At 31.7% G+C, this 16,973-nt stretch overlaps 1 protein-coding gene and 1 long non-coding RNA gene across 2 annotated transcripts; one reads left to right on the top strand and one right to left on the bottom strand.

The window, feature by feature from the left end:
- Nucleotides 1–3,742: 3,742 nt before the first annotated feature.
- LOC140437042 (uncharacterized) lies at nucleotides 3,743–12,359 on the bottom strand. Its single transcript, XM_072526275.1, has 3 exons — nucleotides 11,789–12,359; nucleotides 8,047–11,523; nucleotides 3,743–4,210 (listed from the first exon to the last, which is right to left on the bottom strand). The coding sequence occupies exons 1-2, from the start codon at nucleotides 12,015–12,017 to the stop codon at nucleotides 10,703–10,705; spliced, it is 1,050 nt and encodes a 349-aa protein (XP_072382376.1). The 5' UTR covers nucleotides 12,018–12,359; the 3' UTR covers nucleotides 3,743–4,210; nucleotides 8,047–10,702.
- Nucleotides 12,360–13,903: 1,544 nt separating this feature from the next.
- On the top strand, nucleotides 13,904–16,632 carry LOC140435777 (uncharacterized). Its single transcript, XR_011950228.1, has 4 exons — nucleotides 13,904–14,239; nucleotides 14,582–14,701; nucleotides 15,028–15,262; nucleotides 15,344–16,632. It is a non-coding gene; the product is annotated as an uncharacterized lncRNA (long non-coding RNA).
- The last annotated feature ends 341 nt before the right edge of the window (nucleotides 16,633–16,973 follow it).

The raw sequence follows: 16,973 nt of genomic DNA, 5'->3' as shown, positions 1-16,973 counted from the left end.
CAAAACAAGTAATTGACGAGGCAAGAAATATCATAGGCACAAAAAAGAAAAAAACAAAAAGAGAATGACGATCAATGATGAGTCTAAAGGGACCATATACAAAAGGATTCAAGAATACAAGAACTATATGGCAAGAAGAATCGGAGAATAAAGGGCAGTCTACGAAGATGCAAGACGGAGGGCCGATAAAATATGTAATATATATCCTGTATAATATAGGGGAAGTATGCCTATGATGGCAAACCTAACTTCACCTCTCTTTTTTTTTTATTAAAATACATGATCATATTTGTTACAATTTTTTTTCTAGTTCAGTTGAATGTACCAATTAAGCTGGACATATAAAGGTCAAAAAAATTGAAATATCAGAAATGTCAAGTGTGCCATCATAGGCAAATTCCTTGCCTATGATGGCTCTATCCCTTCTTTTACCCTTCAGTATAATGTTCTTAGTTTTCTTAGTTAGTTTTCTTTGTTCTACATTTTCTTTTTCAACAACCTTATCTTTCAATTCTTGAATTTCAGGGGTTGAATTTATTACCCCTGTTTTCCACGTTTCTTTTGTTTTTTGTGTTTGACTGCGAAACACTTGGAATGGGTGATAAATCTTGGATTGTTATGTGAAGAGTATCCTAATGAGTATTTTCTAGAAGGACCCGTTGGCAGTCTTTGGGTGGCTGATTTTGTCCACTTGCTAGGTTTTCTTCTAGATTATAATCTGGATTGTTTAGATGGATGTTTTGAGTTCGATCTTGATTGCTCTCTATAGGTTTATCTGTAACCAATGATGGAGCGAACATCCATTCCTCAAAAATATCAGGATTAAAAGGTTGAATCCCTATTTTGGCAAAGGCATTTATGGCATTAGCAGCACTTTTAATGTAAGCAGTTTTAAACAACCCAGCAACTTGAAAGTGCGTAACGAGTCTTCTAGGATTTTGTTTTAACCAATTTTGAATCTCTTGGTTATAATAGGTTTGTAGAGGACTAAAAAAGCCCACGTCGAGTGGTTGCACCCGGTGGGAACAGTGTGGTGGAAAGCAGAAAAGTACAATATCATTCTCTTTTGCAACTTGTAAGACTTCCAGTCAGTTATGACGACTGTGGCCGTATAACAATAATAATATTTTGTTCTCATTCGAAGCTTTGGTATAGTGAATAAAATGTTTAAGTCATTGAACAAAAATGTCTGAAGACATCCACCCTTTCTCCTGGTAAGAAGCAACACTTCCCGGTGGGGCAGCGTCTATTAATTCATTTTTGAACATTTTTCTGGGAAAAATAAATGCAGGTGGTACAAAAGTACCAATTGCATTCATTGAACATACACCTGTTAAATGCTGACCTCGTTCCGCACTGCTCAGTGCTCCAACTTGTTTCCGTCCTCTGGTTGCAAACACTTTTTGAGGCCTTGTTTGAACGGTACTAATACCTGATTCATCAACGTTGAATATATTTTCGGATTGAAAATTGTATGTATCTAAAACTTTTGCTAGAGATAAAATATGCTTTAATATTGTTCTTATTAAATGCTTGTGCTCGCGCGAGAGATGTATTTTTTGGTGTCCCGAGTGAAATGGTACTATTTCTCTTTAAAAAACATCTCACCCACTGCCATCCAGCAAGACGAGTCGTTTTGTTGAATTTGTGTTTGATGTTATTTCTCTCAGCAAGTTCGAAAACTAATCGTCTCAAATTTAGCGTTGTGAGACCAAAAAATCTTGTTTCCATATCAATCACATGAGTAGCTAACTCTTGCTCAAGATGAGGAGGTAGTGTAATTCTTCGGCCACCCAAATCTCCTTTTCTTCCACCGGAGTTGTTTGCAAAACGTCTACGGAATGTCGTAGCCGGAACATTAAAAGTTTTGGAAGCCAACAGCCATCCCATCTTCTTTTCTTGGATGTGTTGAATTTCCATATTCATGTTCTCTTCCGACCACTCCTGCCTATGTTTCTTGGTAGACGCCATATTAACAAAGGCCCTGCAACAAAACAAAGCCTTTATATCTGATATCAGAAGATATTCGACTGTTTAAGGTATAACTAGATAGCGACAATCCAATTTTTAAGGATTGTACTAAACCTTTAAGGATATTTCAGATATACACTTAAATTTACTATTGAAGATTTTGTGCGATTTGAAAGCTCCAAATTTGTTTAAAAAACCCTACAAAATGGTATTGTTTATCTACTTTTACCTTAATATAAGTAAAAAGTTGAGTTTTTGAAATTTTTATTCCTTTTCCTTTGATGGCATATAACATGTGCACATGATGGCATATTGTGCCATTATTGTAACACATCTGCTATGCCGTCATAGGCAAGTACGCATCAGATTTAAAGCAGAGCGTTATCTTCTAGCACCACAATGGCAGAAGTTAAAATAGATTACCTACTGAAGCTTAATACTAAACCCTATTCATTCTACAAATTCCCAATCGTCAATAGAACCACGTGTAAGCCAAACAGGGTCGTACTGATGTACGACCTATGTATTATATGATTTTTAATAATATTTACTTTTGAAACTGTTAGTGTAAGAATTTCTTGAAATTTAATCATTATATCACAATTTAACTAAACTCTAAAAAATAACACGACCAGTAAATAACTTAACAATAACTATAACATAAATATAACACAATATATTAACTTAAAAATCAACACGATACAATTTGAATTTAAAATGCTCGCAAGTTGGGATCTGTAACATGAGAATCTGTCTCGCTTAAAGTAATAAATTAAATTTAATAGGCTTTTGACGAATCTACACTCTAATCAAAATTGCATACTTACTTTGGATATTTTAACTTTAGACGAGAAGCGGCAAAAAACTGTTTGTGTTAACGTGTGTTATAATAGTTCAACACTCAACAAATCACACTTTCCGTTAGACTTATCTGTGGAACTAATAAGTGTTTGTAACTTTACGTTCGACAGGAAACGATTTACAAATTACACGTGGTATGCCATCATAGGCATATTTCCCCTACACAAAAAATGGTGCCTTATCGTCAGATTTATACCGGTTTTCTAAATATGTAGGCTATTACGTTAAAGAATAGGGCTAAAATGAACTACAACGTTAAGGGGTCTTATTATTTTATATGTTCAATGGACCCCCAAATATGAAAAAGCCGCGGAGTGGTACCATTTAAAGGGGTGCGTTTTTGGGAAAGGGTAAATTTGTCCTTAAGCACTAAGGTGCATTTGGGTGAATGCTATGCATTTTTTGTACATATACACCTTCAGAGAAGTTGTTCAAAATTAAATTTAGTATCGAAATGTCACCCCTTTTAAAGTCAAAAATGATTTTTTTTTGACAAAAATATATTTAAAAAACGAAGCAAAAAACAGGAACACACGTGATATTTCTTTTTTATCCCATCACTTTTTTCCACGGGGGTATAGGTATAGCTTTATAGAAAAAAAACTTTTATCCTTCCTTTTCAAGTGACATTTCGTAAAAGTCGTTGAGATTCACAGTATCCGAGATACTATTTTTCAAAGTTGGCCACTCACACTTTTTTTTTATTTTGTTTCCAAAAATGTTTCTATAACTCTTTTCTACGCAGTATTAGGTACGCTGTTTTTAAAGTACCTATATGTAGCTAAACAACTTAATACATAACTAGTAATTTTTCAAAAAAAAACTTTATTCGTTTCACATACATCCTTATGGCAATGGTTTATTGCCTTGACAGTAATCCTTAATCACTATTTGAAGATTTAAATTTGTATTTACACTATTTGGATTTGAATTTATAATAATTTGAGAGCAAAAATATTTTAATTAATTCTTTTAACAAACTAAAAATTTCGAATGAAGTTTATATAGTTTGTATTGAGCAATGGCAAAGGTGTGGAAATAATATTGATATTAGAGATGAAATCTCATTAAAAGATTTAAAAAAAGTTGAATTCAAGTGAACTCAATTTATCTGTGAATATTTAACACCCTCAGCGCCAGTGTATTCTTTTGGATACACACTGTCCTCAATGCTGTGTACCGAAAGAGATACACACATGACTCGTTGTGTTCGATCTATTCCGTCTCCTAAAAGCACACACATTCTTGTTTTTATATGTAAAAAATAATGTTATTGCCTGAACCAATTTCCTGGTATAACTGGGTTTGTTCTTAGACATGAAAAGACAGGTTGTATGTAACTAGAAATTCATATGAAAAATGTTATTGTAGTACATACCTTTTTTTAAAATGTCTTGCTAACAACCAAATTAAAGTTCAAGCTGACTCATCCAAAAACTATTCATTAATTGTAAAATCTTTAGCAGAAAAAAATACTCAGTACCATACATACCAACTGAAACAAAACCGTGGATTCCGAGTTGTTATACGTAATTTACATCCTTCAACAGATCCAGATGACATTAAAAAAGCGTTGCTAGCGCACGGACATACAGCACTGAACATCTCCAACATTAAGCAAAGAGGCACAAAGAAAGATCTGCCACTATTTAATATAGAACTGGCTATTCAAAGTAACAATAAAGATATATATAATATTACAAAATTACTAAACTCTATTGTCACAGTTGAGCCACCGCATCCGAAAAGGGAACTACCCCAATGTCAAAGATGTCAAAATTTTGGCCACACCCACAATTATTGCCACAGGAGTCCGCGCTGTGTAAAATGTGTGGGCGATCACCTATCATCTCAATGCCCAAAACCAAAAAATATAAAAGATGTTCAATGTGTAAATTGTCTAGAAAATCATCCTGCCAGCTATAAGGGATGCTCAATATACAAAGAGCTACAGAAAAAAAAAATTTCCAACACTTAGAGATAAAAACGCAAGTCAACCACCTCGTGCAGAATTTCCTTCAAACACTCAACCAACTACAAGCTATGCGAAAATTGTTGCAGGAAGAGATAATAGAAATACATCTACCATAGATGAGACTTCTCATATAATAGAAACAACAACTCCTCAACATATACAAAATAATCTAGAACTACTTGTACATAAGTTAATGGAAAGAATGGATAAGATGTTTGATCTCATAATTTCTCTGATATCTAAGCTTAACCTTCAACACTAAACTAAAGATGTGCTGTTGGAATGCCAATGGTTTAACCTCTCATTTCCACGAAGTTAAAGCATTTATTTACTATCATAATCTAGATGTTATGTTTATTTCCGAAGCACACATGACTGATAAGAGCCATTTCCATATTCCCAAATATTCAACCTATGTAACTCAACATCCATTAGGTAAAGCCCACGGAGGTACGGCAATTATTATAAGAAATAACATTAAGCATCATGAAACAAATAAAATTAGTAAAGTTAACATCCAAGCCACATCAGTGTCGGTCGAAGATTCACAAGGCTCGATTATTCTATCTGCTGTTTACTGTCCACCGAATAAAATAATTAAAGCTGATCATTTTACTGAATACTTTAAGATGCTAGGACACCGTTTCATTTCTGCTGGAGATTATAATGCCAAACATCATAAATGGAGTTCCAGAATCGTAACCTCACGTGGACGAGAATTATTAAAAAGTATTAATGAGAATCATTTAATTCCTTTCTCTACTGGAGAGCCTACGTATTGGCCTACTGATAGACAAAAAATTCCTGATCTTATTGATTTTGCTATAGTAAAAGGAATATCACATACCTACCTCCAAATTTCTCCTTCATTTGACCTCTCATCAGATCATTCCCCTTTCTTCATAGATCTACAAAGCCAAATTCATAACTGTTCTAAACATTTAACACTCTCTAATAAAAGAACAAACTGGAACAGATATAGAGAAGAAATAAAAACATCCATCAATCTAAACTTGCCTCTTAAAAGTGATAGTGACATAGAAAACGCAGTTGCTCACTTAACTACAGTTATTCAGCAAGCTGCTTGGACGTCCACCCCAGAAATTTATTACAAACACAATTCCGAGTCCTATCCTGCACACATAAATACACTCATATTGGAAAAAAGAAAACTGCGAAAGATATGGCAGCTCACTAGGCATCCAGAAGATAAAACAAATCTGAATAGAGCTTGCAGACTACTCAAAAGAAAACTTATCCAACATAAAGACAGTGGAATCAACAAATATTTAAAGAACCTCTCACCTGCAGATGATACAAACTATTCGCTGTGGAAACTAACAAAAAAACTTAAACACAACGAACAAATGAATATGCCAATCAGGAAACAAAATGGCACTTGCGCTAAAACTGACATAGATAAAGCATATACTTTTGCAAATCATCTATGCGAGGTATTTCAACCGCATCAGAGGGAAGTCTCAGTTGAAGAAGAACAAGCTATCCATGAAGTCGTAAATGCACCATATCAAATGGCTCCACCTATTAAACCTGTTAAGAAATCTGAAATCAAAGAAATAATTGATAATCTGGAAATTAAAAAGTCACCTGGATATGACTTAATATCTAGTTTAGTACTAAAAAATCTACCCAACGAAGGCGTAAGTTTAATTACTTATATATTTAATTCAATATTAAAAACAGGTTATTTTCCACTCCAATGGAAAGTTGCTCAAATTGTTCTGATTCCAAAACCTAATAAGGATCACACGGAAGTATCTTCATACCGTCCTATTAGCTTGTTGCCTATTAGGTATATCTAAAGTATTTGAACGGCTTTTTCTGAGAAGACTGGAGCTTATTTTATATGACAGTAATGTTTTACCGAATTATCAGTTTGGGTTTAGGAAACAACATGGTACTATCGAACAAATTCATAGGGTGGTAAAGACTATCAGAAATTCGCTTGAACAAAAAAATTACTGTACTGCTGCATTTCTAGATGTCTCTCAAGCATTCGACAAAGTTTGGCATGTAGGTCTTATCTCCAAAATTAAATCTATATTTCCTCATCCCATAAGTTCACTTTTAAGATCCTACCTGACAGATCGATTCTTTCAAGTCAAAAGAGGTGGGGAAATCACTAACCTGTTTCCAATTTGTTCCGGAGTTCCACAAGGAAGCATACTAGGACCCACCCTCTACTTAATATTCACATCAGATCTCCCAACGACGACCAATACAACAATCGCTACATATGCCGATGACACAGTTATCATGGCTTCAAATTCTACAGCAGCTGAAGCAGCCCAGGTATTACAAAATCACCTACTTAAACTACAGAACTGGCTTAAGCTGTGGCGAGTCCAAGTTAACAGTTTAAAATCAACACAAATAACGTTTACTTTAAAAAAAGGTGTCGCGCCACCAGTTTCTATAAACAACACTTCACTACCAGTTAATAACGTCGTCAAATACTTAGGAATCCATTTGGATAGCAAACTTAATTGGGGCATCCACATCTGGAAGAAACGCCTTCAACTCAGCTTAATCTACAGGAAAATGTATTGGTACATGAGTCGAAAATCAAATCTTAGCCTGGAGAACAAACTTCTGATATATAAATGTATTTTAAAACCGGTATGGCAATATGCAGCACAAATCTGGGGTACAGCAAGTAATACCAACATACAAAAACTTCAACGTTTCCAATCGAAAGTACTGCGCCAGATCTGTCATGCCCCTTGGTATATCACGAACCACAGATTACATCACGATTTACAGCTACAAACAGTTTGCGAAGCAATATCTGCTGTAAACTCTGTATACAAGAACAGACTATCCTGCCATCCAAATCCGCTGGCCACGGATCTGCTCAACATTTCACACGTAAGAAGATTAAAACGACCAGACCCTTTGGACCTCTAGTAAATCAGGAAAAATAGAACATAGTGTCATGGTGCGGTGAAATAACAAGTTTCTATTCAGGTGTTTTCTAAATCTTTCCTTAATTTGTGTTTTTGCCTTGTAATTCTCATATGTGTGTCAGTTATGTTTACCTGTATTAAACTCTGTTTGTTAAGTTCAAATTAGCTGATATATCATAGATTATATTTATGTTATCTTTTACCTGGGTGCTCGCCACTGGGCAGCTTCCCACTATGTTATTGTACATATTGCTTATTGTTTATAATGAGACAGATTGCAATAAACAATAAAAAAAAAAAAAAAGTACATACCTATTTGAACTCATTTTTGCAATAATCAGTTAATTAGATATTATTTTTATTTGTATACTAGAATGCGTTACAAAAATTATGAAACTAGAAAAAATTGATTTGATATTTAGTGCGTTTCATTGTAACATTTTTTACAAATAATAATGTTATACACAGAACATTTGGTGTAACTTGAGATGCTCTCACAATTTTTTCCTCAGCATGTGTTACTCCTTTCCTTCCGTATCTCTTGTAACATTCCGGACAACATCTCCTGATTTTCTTGCCATCTTGAACATTTGTTACTAGATAATGGACTTCTTATTTTATGTGCCAGCAATAGTGACGTTTTGTGTAGAACACATTGCAAGCATTGAAGTTATAACCTGATCACACCGTAACTGTATTTTCTGACACTTCAGATTCAGTGTTTTTCGATTTACCACAATAAGCCAGAAGGTTTCATGTACAACTTTTTTCAGTACATAGTTTAAAACATTTTTATGCCGGACTTTGCGGCCTTGTTTGGTATATATTGCCTGAAGGAACCTCTCCAAGCAACTAGAGACTCATCAACACAAATTTTCTCTCCCGGGGTAAAAACCTTTTGATAGTTTCTGATAAACATGTCGATAACTTCACAAACTTTATATAATTGAATGTTGTTTGTTCGAAGTCTCATTATCCGCAAAGTGTAGAAATTTTAAAATAATTTCAAAGTGGTTTCTGGCCACCACTTTGCGTGCTAAGGTATATTGCACAACATAATGGCCTTTCCAATAATCTTTTATAAAACCAACAAACCCATCCAACCAATAAGAGCTAAGAAGGAACATATTTCCTTGACAGTTACTGGTTGCCACCCATGTAGTTGTGATTGATCAGAAATATCTGTGGACAAAATATATTGTGTTGCATACAATTTTGTCTGTTCCAATCTTCATTGTCAGAGGTCACAAATAATTCAAAGCAATCTATGGGGTTGGCATCTGCTAGAAATCCTGCATAAATTTCTTTCTTACCAGACTGCATTACTGTAACTTCAATAGCTGGAGGATCATCGTGAGTGGGCATGTGCCTAGACATATTTTGTATCTTTTGTTTTACCCATTCAGTTTTTGAATGTATGATTATCTTCATCCTGCTGTTGAGCATTTTGGCCATCCAGATTAGGTTCTGGTGAAGAACAATGTCGCTTTCTGGAAGTTGACAGCTGATTTCATTGATTACTCTTATCGGTGTTGCTATAATCGCTTGCATCATAAACAAAGTCTACTAAATCCAGTAAAAGCATAACTCAAGTACCTACTTAACACATATGCAATAACACTATTTTGTTCATAGAATTGTTTTTATACTTTCCAGCACTATTGTTTTATACAAACATTATAGAATGCTTAATTTTCTAAGCAAAGAAGTTGGTCAGTCAGAATCCTAAAAGAAATAAAAATATGTTATAAAAATTTTTGTATCGTTTTTGATACACATGGCCCTTGCACGAAACTCCTTGAAAAACTTTATACTATCGAAATTGATACATACTTGTACAAAAATACAAAAGAAAACTGCAAATAAATAAAAAAAATTGCTTCAGTCACCCTAAAATAAATTAAACAATGCTATTCATCCAAAAACATATTTTGCTCCAGAATGAAAATTTTGCGAACTAGCTTAGCTCTGAAGGTGTTAAAAGAAATTTTATGGAAAAAAGTTGCATCAAAGAGTTTCAAAATAGAAGAATATTTATTTTCTTAGGATTACCTCCTTGTAAAACAATATTTGAAATATTATTGGACCAATGTAAAATCTCCAATAAAGATTTATGTAACCATGCAGATACCTAGCCCATATTTCAAACAAAACAGCATGAGTACTTAAGTTTAAATGAAACAATTATAATAGATTCTCCATTCTCCTATACCCAACTTAAGTAACAGATAGGAAAATAAAACAAGAAATTTGTTACTAATTAGCTATAATTTGTAGTAGGTTAAATACTTTGTGTACTTATACATATTTTTTTAATTATTTAGTTTTAAGTTTCTACTGAACTCAAAATCACAAACATCAAATTTTTATTTCATAACAACATTAAATGTTATGGACATAAAGTAATTAAATGCTTGATTTTGTTTGTATTAAAACAACCATTTTATTTTCTTGTTCTTTCTTATAATTTTCTTATAATAATTATATTATAATTACATATTACAAAAGTAGGTTCCACCTGATTTAAAACAAGTTTTTCAACATCTGTCAGATACTGACTCTACTTCTGAGATTGAAAGTTCTGAAGTCCATCTGCCACAAAAACTCAGAAAAGTAAATTCTGATTTATATAATACTACACCAACATCCATATTTCTTCAGCTTTAGGTGTCATGTCCATTTTAGTCCAGTTTTGCCTTGTGTGTGTGAGAAGATGGCTTAGAAGCAGGTCTGTTAGCCATAGATTTTTATTTGTTATTTTTTACCATGATTTTGTTATATATGCAATATGTAAATTGATATATGTAATATCTATTATTTATCAAAGTTACATTTAAATGGCAATGTTTATTTCTTGTATGTTGTTTCCCATTATAGGCTGCATAAAATTAAATAAAGGAAAATCTTCATGTGGAATCTCAAATGTGATTTTAAGCTACTTTTCACAGAATACTGCTTAAAACAAATTTCACACTTGTGGGGTTTTTCTCCAGTGTGTTTTCAAATGTCTTTTCAAGCCACCCGCTTCACTAAATTGCTTAAAACAAATTTCACACTTGTAAGGTTTTTCTCCGGTGTGCACTCTCAAATGTATTTTCAAAGTAGCTGCTATAATAAACTGCTTAAAACAAATTTCACACTTGTAAGGTTTTTCTCCAGTATGTGTTCTCAAATGTTTTTTCAAATCACTTGCAGTAATACACTGTTTTAAACAAGTTTCACACTTGTAAGGTCTTTCACCAGTGTGCACTCTCAAATGTGTTTTCAAAGTACCTGCATCCATAAATTGTTTAAAACAAACTTCACACTTGTAAGGTTTTTCTCCAGTGTGCCTTCTTAAATGATTTTTCAAAATATTTCCTTGAGAAAACTGACTAAAACATATTTCACACTTATAAGGTTTTTCTCCAGTATGTGTTCTTAAATGATTTCTCAAATTATTTAGTTGAGCAAATTGTTTAAAACAAATTTCACACTTGTAAGGTTTTTCCCCAGTATGCAATGTCAAATGTATTTTCATGGAACTTGCATGACTAAATTGCTTAAAACAAATTTCACATTTGTATGGTTTTTCCTCAGTATGTACTCTCATATGTATTTTTAAAACACATTTGTGAGAAAACTGCTTAAAACAAATTTCACATTTATAAGGTCTTTCCCCAGTCACAACTTTCATATTTTTATTTAATGTTTTTTCTTCAGTATGTCGACTCATATCATTTTCTTCATAAGATGAATCTTGGATGAGTTTCTCCATAATTTCCATTTTGTTTTCATCTTTGAGATAATCTAAAATACAAACCAACTATAATATGATTAAGTATTTAAGTATAAGAGAAAATGAATGCAATAAAAGCATAATAAAAATTTAAGATAGTAGAAATAGTAAATTATATAAATATGTTTTAGAAGCCTAGTTTCTGTCTTCTATACATGTAATAGTCAGCCCTATTGTCTTTTCTACCTCAACAAATTCAATACATGCATATCAACAACAAAAAGCCAATAATATTGTCAAAAAGTTATTCCTATTTATACTAATATTGTTACTAACATTTTTCAGTTTTTTGGTTTTTTTCAAATGACTCAAGTCTATTTCCATGTTGTTCTATTTCAGCATTTATGGGATAATTCTTTAAGTCTAAAGAATCGTATGTGTCATGAGTAATTTGCATGTTGGACTCCTGAATTTCACATTTAAATCTATCCAAATTAGCATCATCCAACTCATACTTAATTTCTATTTTACACCTTTCCTCACTAATTTCTTGTTTTACTTCCATTTGATTACACTTGATTTTACGTATTCCAATAATTTTACAACCAAAAAGTGAAATCACTAATCACTACAAAACTTCTATAAGGAAATACACAATCAATTTACATTAAAAACAAAAGTAAGGGCGTTTGCGTTTTTCACATTTTGTCCCAGTCCAGTGAAAATTTTTTGGTTAACTTGAATTTAGGTGCAAGGTGCTATGGCCTGTTTGCGGGAAGCAAAGTAGTCGGGGCACACTTTAAACTGTTTTTATTGATTTATTAGCAATAAACTACATACTAAAAACAAGTAAGAAAACTGTAAGAGTTCTTTTCGTTGTCACCTCGTCGTGTGATCGTGTTCTGACAGCCCTCAGCTGCTCTCATCTCCTCTTCTTTTTTCCGTCGACGTTCCCTCACTTCAATAGCACAGTCAACCCATGTGTGGCTGGAGATTAACTGTCAATCTGCCACAGTGCAATGAACATAACCTATAGATACTCATATCATATCACAGTATAGACAACAACTGTTGTTATTTATACTGTGCTCATATACTCAATTATTTCACACTCTCACATATATATAAAATTATGGGCAAGATTTATATTATATGAAATGAAAATTTAAAATTGAAAAATACATATATAATTAAACAAAAATGTGAAAAATATATATATAATTAAAAGCATTAAAATTATACATATATAAATAAACATTAAAATTATGCTTAAGGTAAAAATTAATAGTTTAGAAACTTTAAAAACTACAGAATAAAGTAAAGTTAAATGAAAAAAAATTAGGTTAAACAAAAGAATACACTAAATATTTAGCTATATTTAAAGTAAAAAATACTATTTTATGAATGCTTTTTATTATGAATTCAAAAATTGTGGCTTGTCATAATAAAACATTATATAAAAATTAATGGGAAAATCCCAGTAGTTGGCTGTATACCATCGTTTAAAAAACTTATACAGAAGTAAAACACTTCACATTTACCTAAGTATATACCTAAATACAAATGTGAAGCATTTTCATTTTACTTCTGTATAAGTTTTTTAAAACATTATATATAATTTCGTCAAAGTATCTTTCTATTTTAAACACTCCTATACTTAATTACTATTTAACTGAGAATAAGCCACAATTAAAGGTTAAAATACGTTTATTGACGTTTCAATTTCCACTTCGGAAATCGAAAAAAGAAAAGAACGATTTCCGAAGTGGAAATTGAAACGTCAATAAACGTATTTTAACCTTTAATTGTGGCTTATTCCCAGTTAAATAGTAATTAATTTAAAATGCCACAAGAAAATAGCTTCAGAACAACTCCTATACTTTATACAAAAAAAATGTGGCAACACTGTGTCGCACAAACATATATATTGCAGACTTCTTTCTTAAAAAAAAGAAGAATTATTCTAAATAGTGGAAGCACAGTATAGACAACAGTTGTTATTTATACTGTGGTGGAAGTGTATACTAAACCCATCAAATTTTGGGTAGGATATATTTAAAAAATATGTTTTAGTTGTTATAATTTAACATAACTATTTATTATATGGTGCACATAAATAAATATTGATTGTCGGTAATTCGCAAAGTTCTATTTTATTTACTATTTAGTTTGTTTACTATTAATATTGTTTATGAATACGTATGCTTGGTTGTATAGTAATTTCCAGCCACTTTAGTCTGTCAAAAAGTAACTAACTTCGCAAAAAAATAATTACCAATGCCGACGTTGCCAAATGATGATGTTTTCAATTTTCTGTCAGTGACAACTGACAACCACAAGGCAATGTGATGTGTGATGTGAAGTATATGTTATGATTTGTTTTTGTCACAGAGACGTCAGCGTCACAGAGTACTAACTGTGGACTATTGGTACAGCTGATTGTTATTATATTTCATTTCAAAGTCAAAGAGCAATTATACCTGAGTGTGTGGTTGATATTGTTAATCCGTGTGACCTATAAAGTAAATTAACTGAAATAATGGCGGTAATGTGTAGTATTTGTGAAAAAGTATTTTCCAGCCAATCTACTCTTAACAGACATGTAAGGGAAGTACACAATCAAATTCCACCCCCTGTTTCTTATGTAAATTCCAGTTATTGGAGTTATAGGTGTCTTGAACAGGACTGTAAACATGGATTTGCAACAAATAAGTTTAATAGAGCACCTACAAAAAGTTCATATGATGAATTTCGACACCAAATTTTATAGTATGAACAATTTAGAAGGTAATTATTGTTTCATTCAGTTTACTATAGACATTACCCTACAAACATATGAGGAAGTAAAAGAAAAAGTGGTGCAAGTGGCCTGACCATTTTGAGATTTTTAAAGATTTACTAGAAATGCTATAGTTAAATCATGGTAACAGTGATAATAGGTCTATGAACAGTTACTATTCCATCTAATGATTTGGAACATGGAGAACATGAATATGTATTATACCTTCTTAACTACACTTGTACAAAAAGTGACTCAGGTACAAATATTTTTCTTTCACTACCTCATATATGCTGGAGTCCAAACTCTATATAATACTACATACTATTTATCTATAATTTTTTTTGCAGACTTTGGAAACTGAAAATCAGAAATTGAAATTGCAAACAATTGCTCTTACATTTTAAAAAGTAAATGTAATAGTACCACTGGACAAATACTTTATTTTATTTGTAATAGAAGTAAATCAAGTATGTTAAAATAGTTACATTATTCTTAAGCTATTTTCTTGTGGCATTCTAAAGTAATTACTATTTTGATGGGAATAAGCCACAATTGAAGGTTAAAATAAGTTTATTGACATTTCAATCTCCACTTTGGAAATTGTTCTCAAAATACAAACATTAATAATTAATGTTATACATGTTATAATGTTATACATTAATATTTGTATTTTGAGAACGATTTCTGAAGTGGAGATTGAAATGTCACTAAACTTATTTATTAAAATTAAAATGGTAATTACTTTAAAATATTTAACTGAATAATTAACTATTCATAGATTTATTCTTCATAGGTTACGTCCCAAAACACAGTGAACAAAGATCTAGATTACAAAAGAGTCAAGGATCACGGAAGTTGAGCACTTCATGTACTAGTACAATTAAAGTAGTTATTGAAAATAACACAATTCTTGTAGAATGGCAAAAAAATCATTATGGACATACTTTTGATTTACAACATATCAATTTGAGGAAGGAAGATAAGAACATAATAGGTTCAAAGCTAATAATCGGAGTCCCACAGCAGAGGTAAAAAATTGTTTTTCTTTTTTTTTCTTACTTACAAAATTCTCTTTGAGTGTATTAAACATTTATTTCTGGTTGTTTTAGAATTCTAGAATCTACACGGGATAATTTTGGATAACATATTAAAAGGCTGGACTTATTAACTTCGAAAGATATACAAAATATTAAAATAAGTTATGGCATTGAATCGAAAGGTGGTAAAAGATGCCCAAATGATGCATTTTCTGTAGATCTGTGGGTACAAGAATGTAAACAATTGGAACAAAATCCTGTTCTTCTATATAAACCTCAGGGGGTGAAGCATGAGACTTTGCAGGAAAATGATTTTTGTTTGATTGTTATGAATAAATTCCAGAGGCAAATGTTAAGACACTTCCCAAGAGTAATTACAGTTGATGGTACCCATGGCCTGAATAGCTATGATTATGAAATGACAACTGTTATGGTCATTGATGAATTTCATCATGGGTTCCCAGTGGCTATAATGTTTTCCAATAGGAAAGATACCTTAGTACAAAGTTTATATTTTACTACAATAAAGAATTCTTTAGGTACTTTAAACCTAATTTTATATGAAGTAGTGACTATAACAATATTAGGAACAAAAGTGTAGAAAGGATAATTAGATTGTCCAAAGGGGAAAATACTAAACAAACAAGGGAGCTAACTGAAAGACACAAAGAAGCAATTGAGAACTGTAATAATTATAAAGTAGTTAATCACGGTACATATTGGGAAATAAGAGGTGAAAACGATAATATATACAATATTCATCAGCTTCTCACTAAAAAATGCTGTGAAGAATTGTGCAAGCTGTGTAATGTGTGCTCTCACATGTTTTCATGTGATTGTATGTTTTATAAAGAACACAGGAAAATGTGTAAACACATTCATATAATAATAAGCAAATTAAACATTAATGTAAAATTCGAAAATAGTGAAACTGTTGATGTTGAGTCTACATTTCTTGTAGATGTATCGACTTCCAAACATTGCCAAGCTTCTACTAAAAGAATAGATATGCCAAAGAAATTAGAAGCTGTATATACAAAATTAAAGCTTCTTAATTACCAAGATGTTGATGATGAAATTATTAGTGAAATACATCATCATCTGCTAGTAATAAGCAATTTAATTGATTGTCCAAAATTATTCCAGCTAACTGACGATTTTGAAAAAGCGAATATGTCATTAAAAAGGCATATTGATCCACAAATAAGATTTTTTTCCACGAAAAAGAAGAAAGTGACAGGAAACTCCAGTCTTAAAAGATCTACTAACCAAGAACTCAACAATATTAAAGAAAATTTATTACATTCCAGTGAAGAATCATTTATTTTTAAATCTGTATCACCATCACATGATCATCAATATTAAATAAATATACATTTTCTAAAATATCGAATTTTTATTGTGTTGTAACTTGCAAATTAAAATTTCTTAGATAGAAATATTGTTTAGTTTTTATGTATAAAGGCTATAATTTAATAGACAAATTAAATTTTGCAACAGTTGCCTTAAAATATTATAAAATTTTAAATTAATTCTAGAGTCAAACAGAAACGTTAGGAAAATATTGACCTGTTCCTTTTAGGGGAAAAATTGTCAACATAAAAAAATTACGAGCGAAATTTTGTTCTAAATCCAGTATTCCTTGCTATTAACGAATGCAATATTCAAACTATTTATTTCTTTTAAAAAATAACTACAAATA

The sequence above is a fragment of the Diabrotica undecimpunctata genome, chromosome 3 (genome assembly GCF_040954645.1).
Source record: "Diabrotica undecimpunctata isolate CICGRU chromosome 3, icDiaUnde3, whole genome shotgun sequence".
NCBI lineage: Eukaryota > Metazoa > Arthropoda > Insecta > Coleoptera > Chrysomelidae > Diabrotica > Diabrotica undecimpunctata.
Note: the sequence above shows the minus strand (reverse complement) of the source record. Positions and strands in the feature narration are given on the sequence as shown.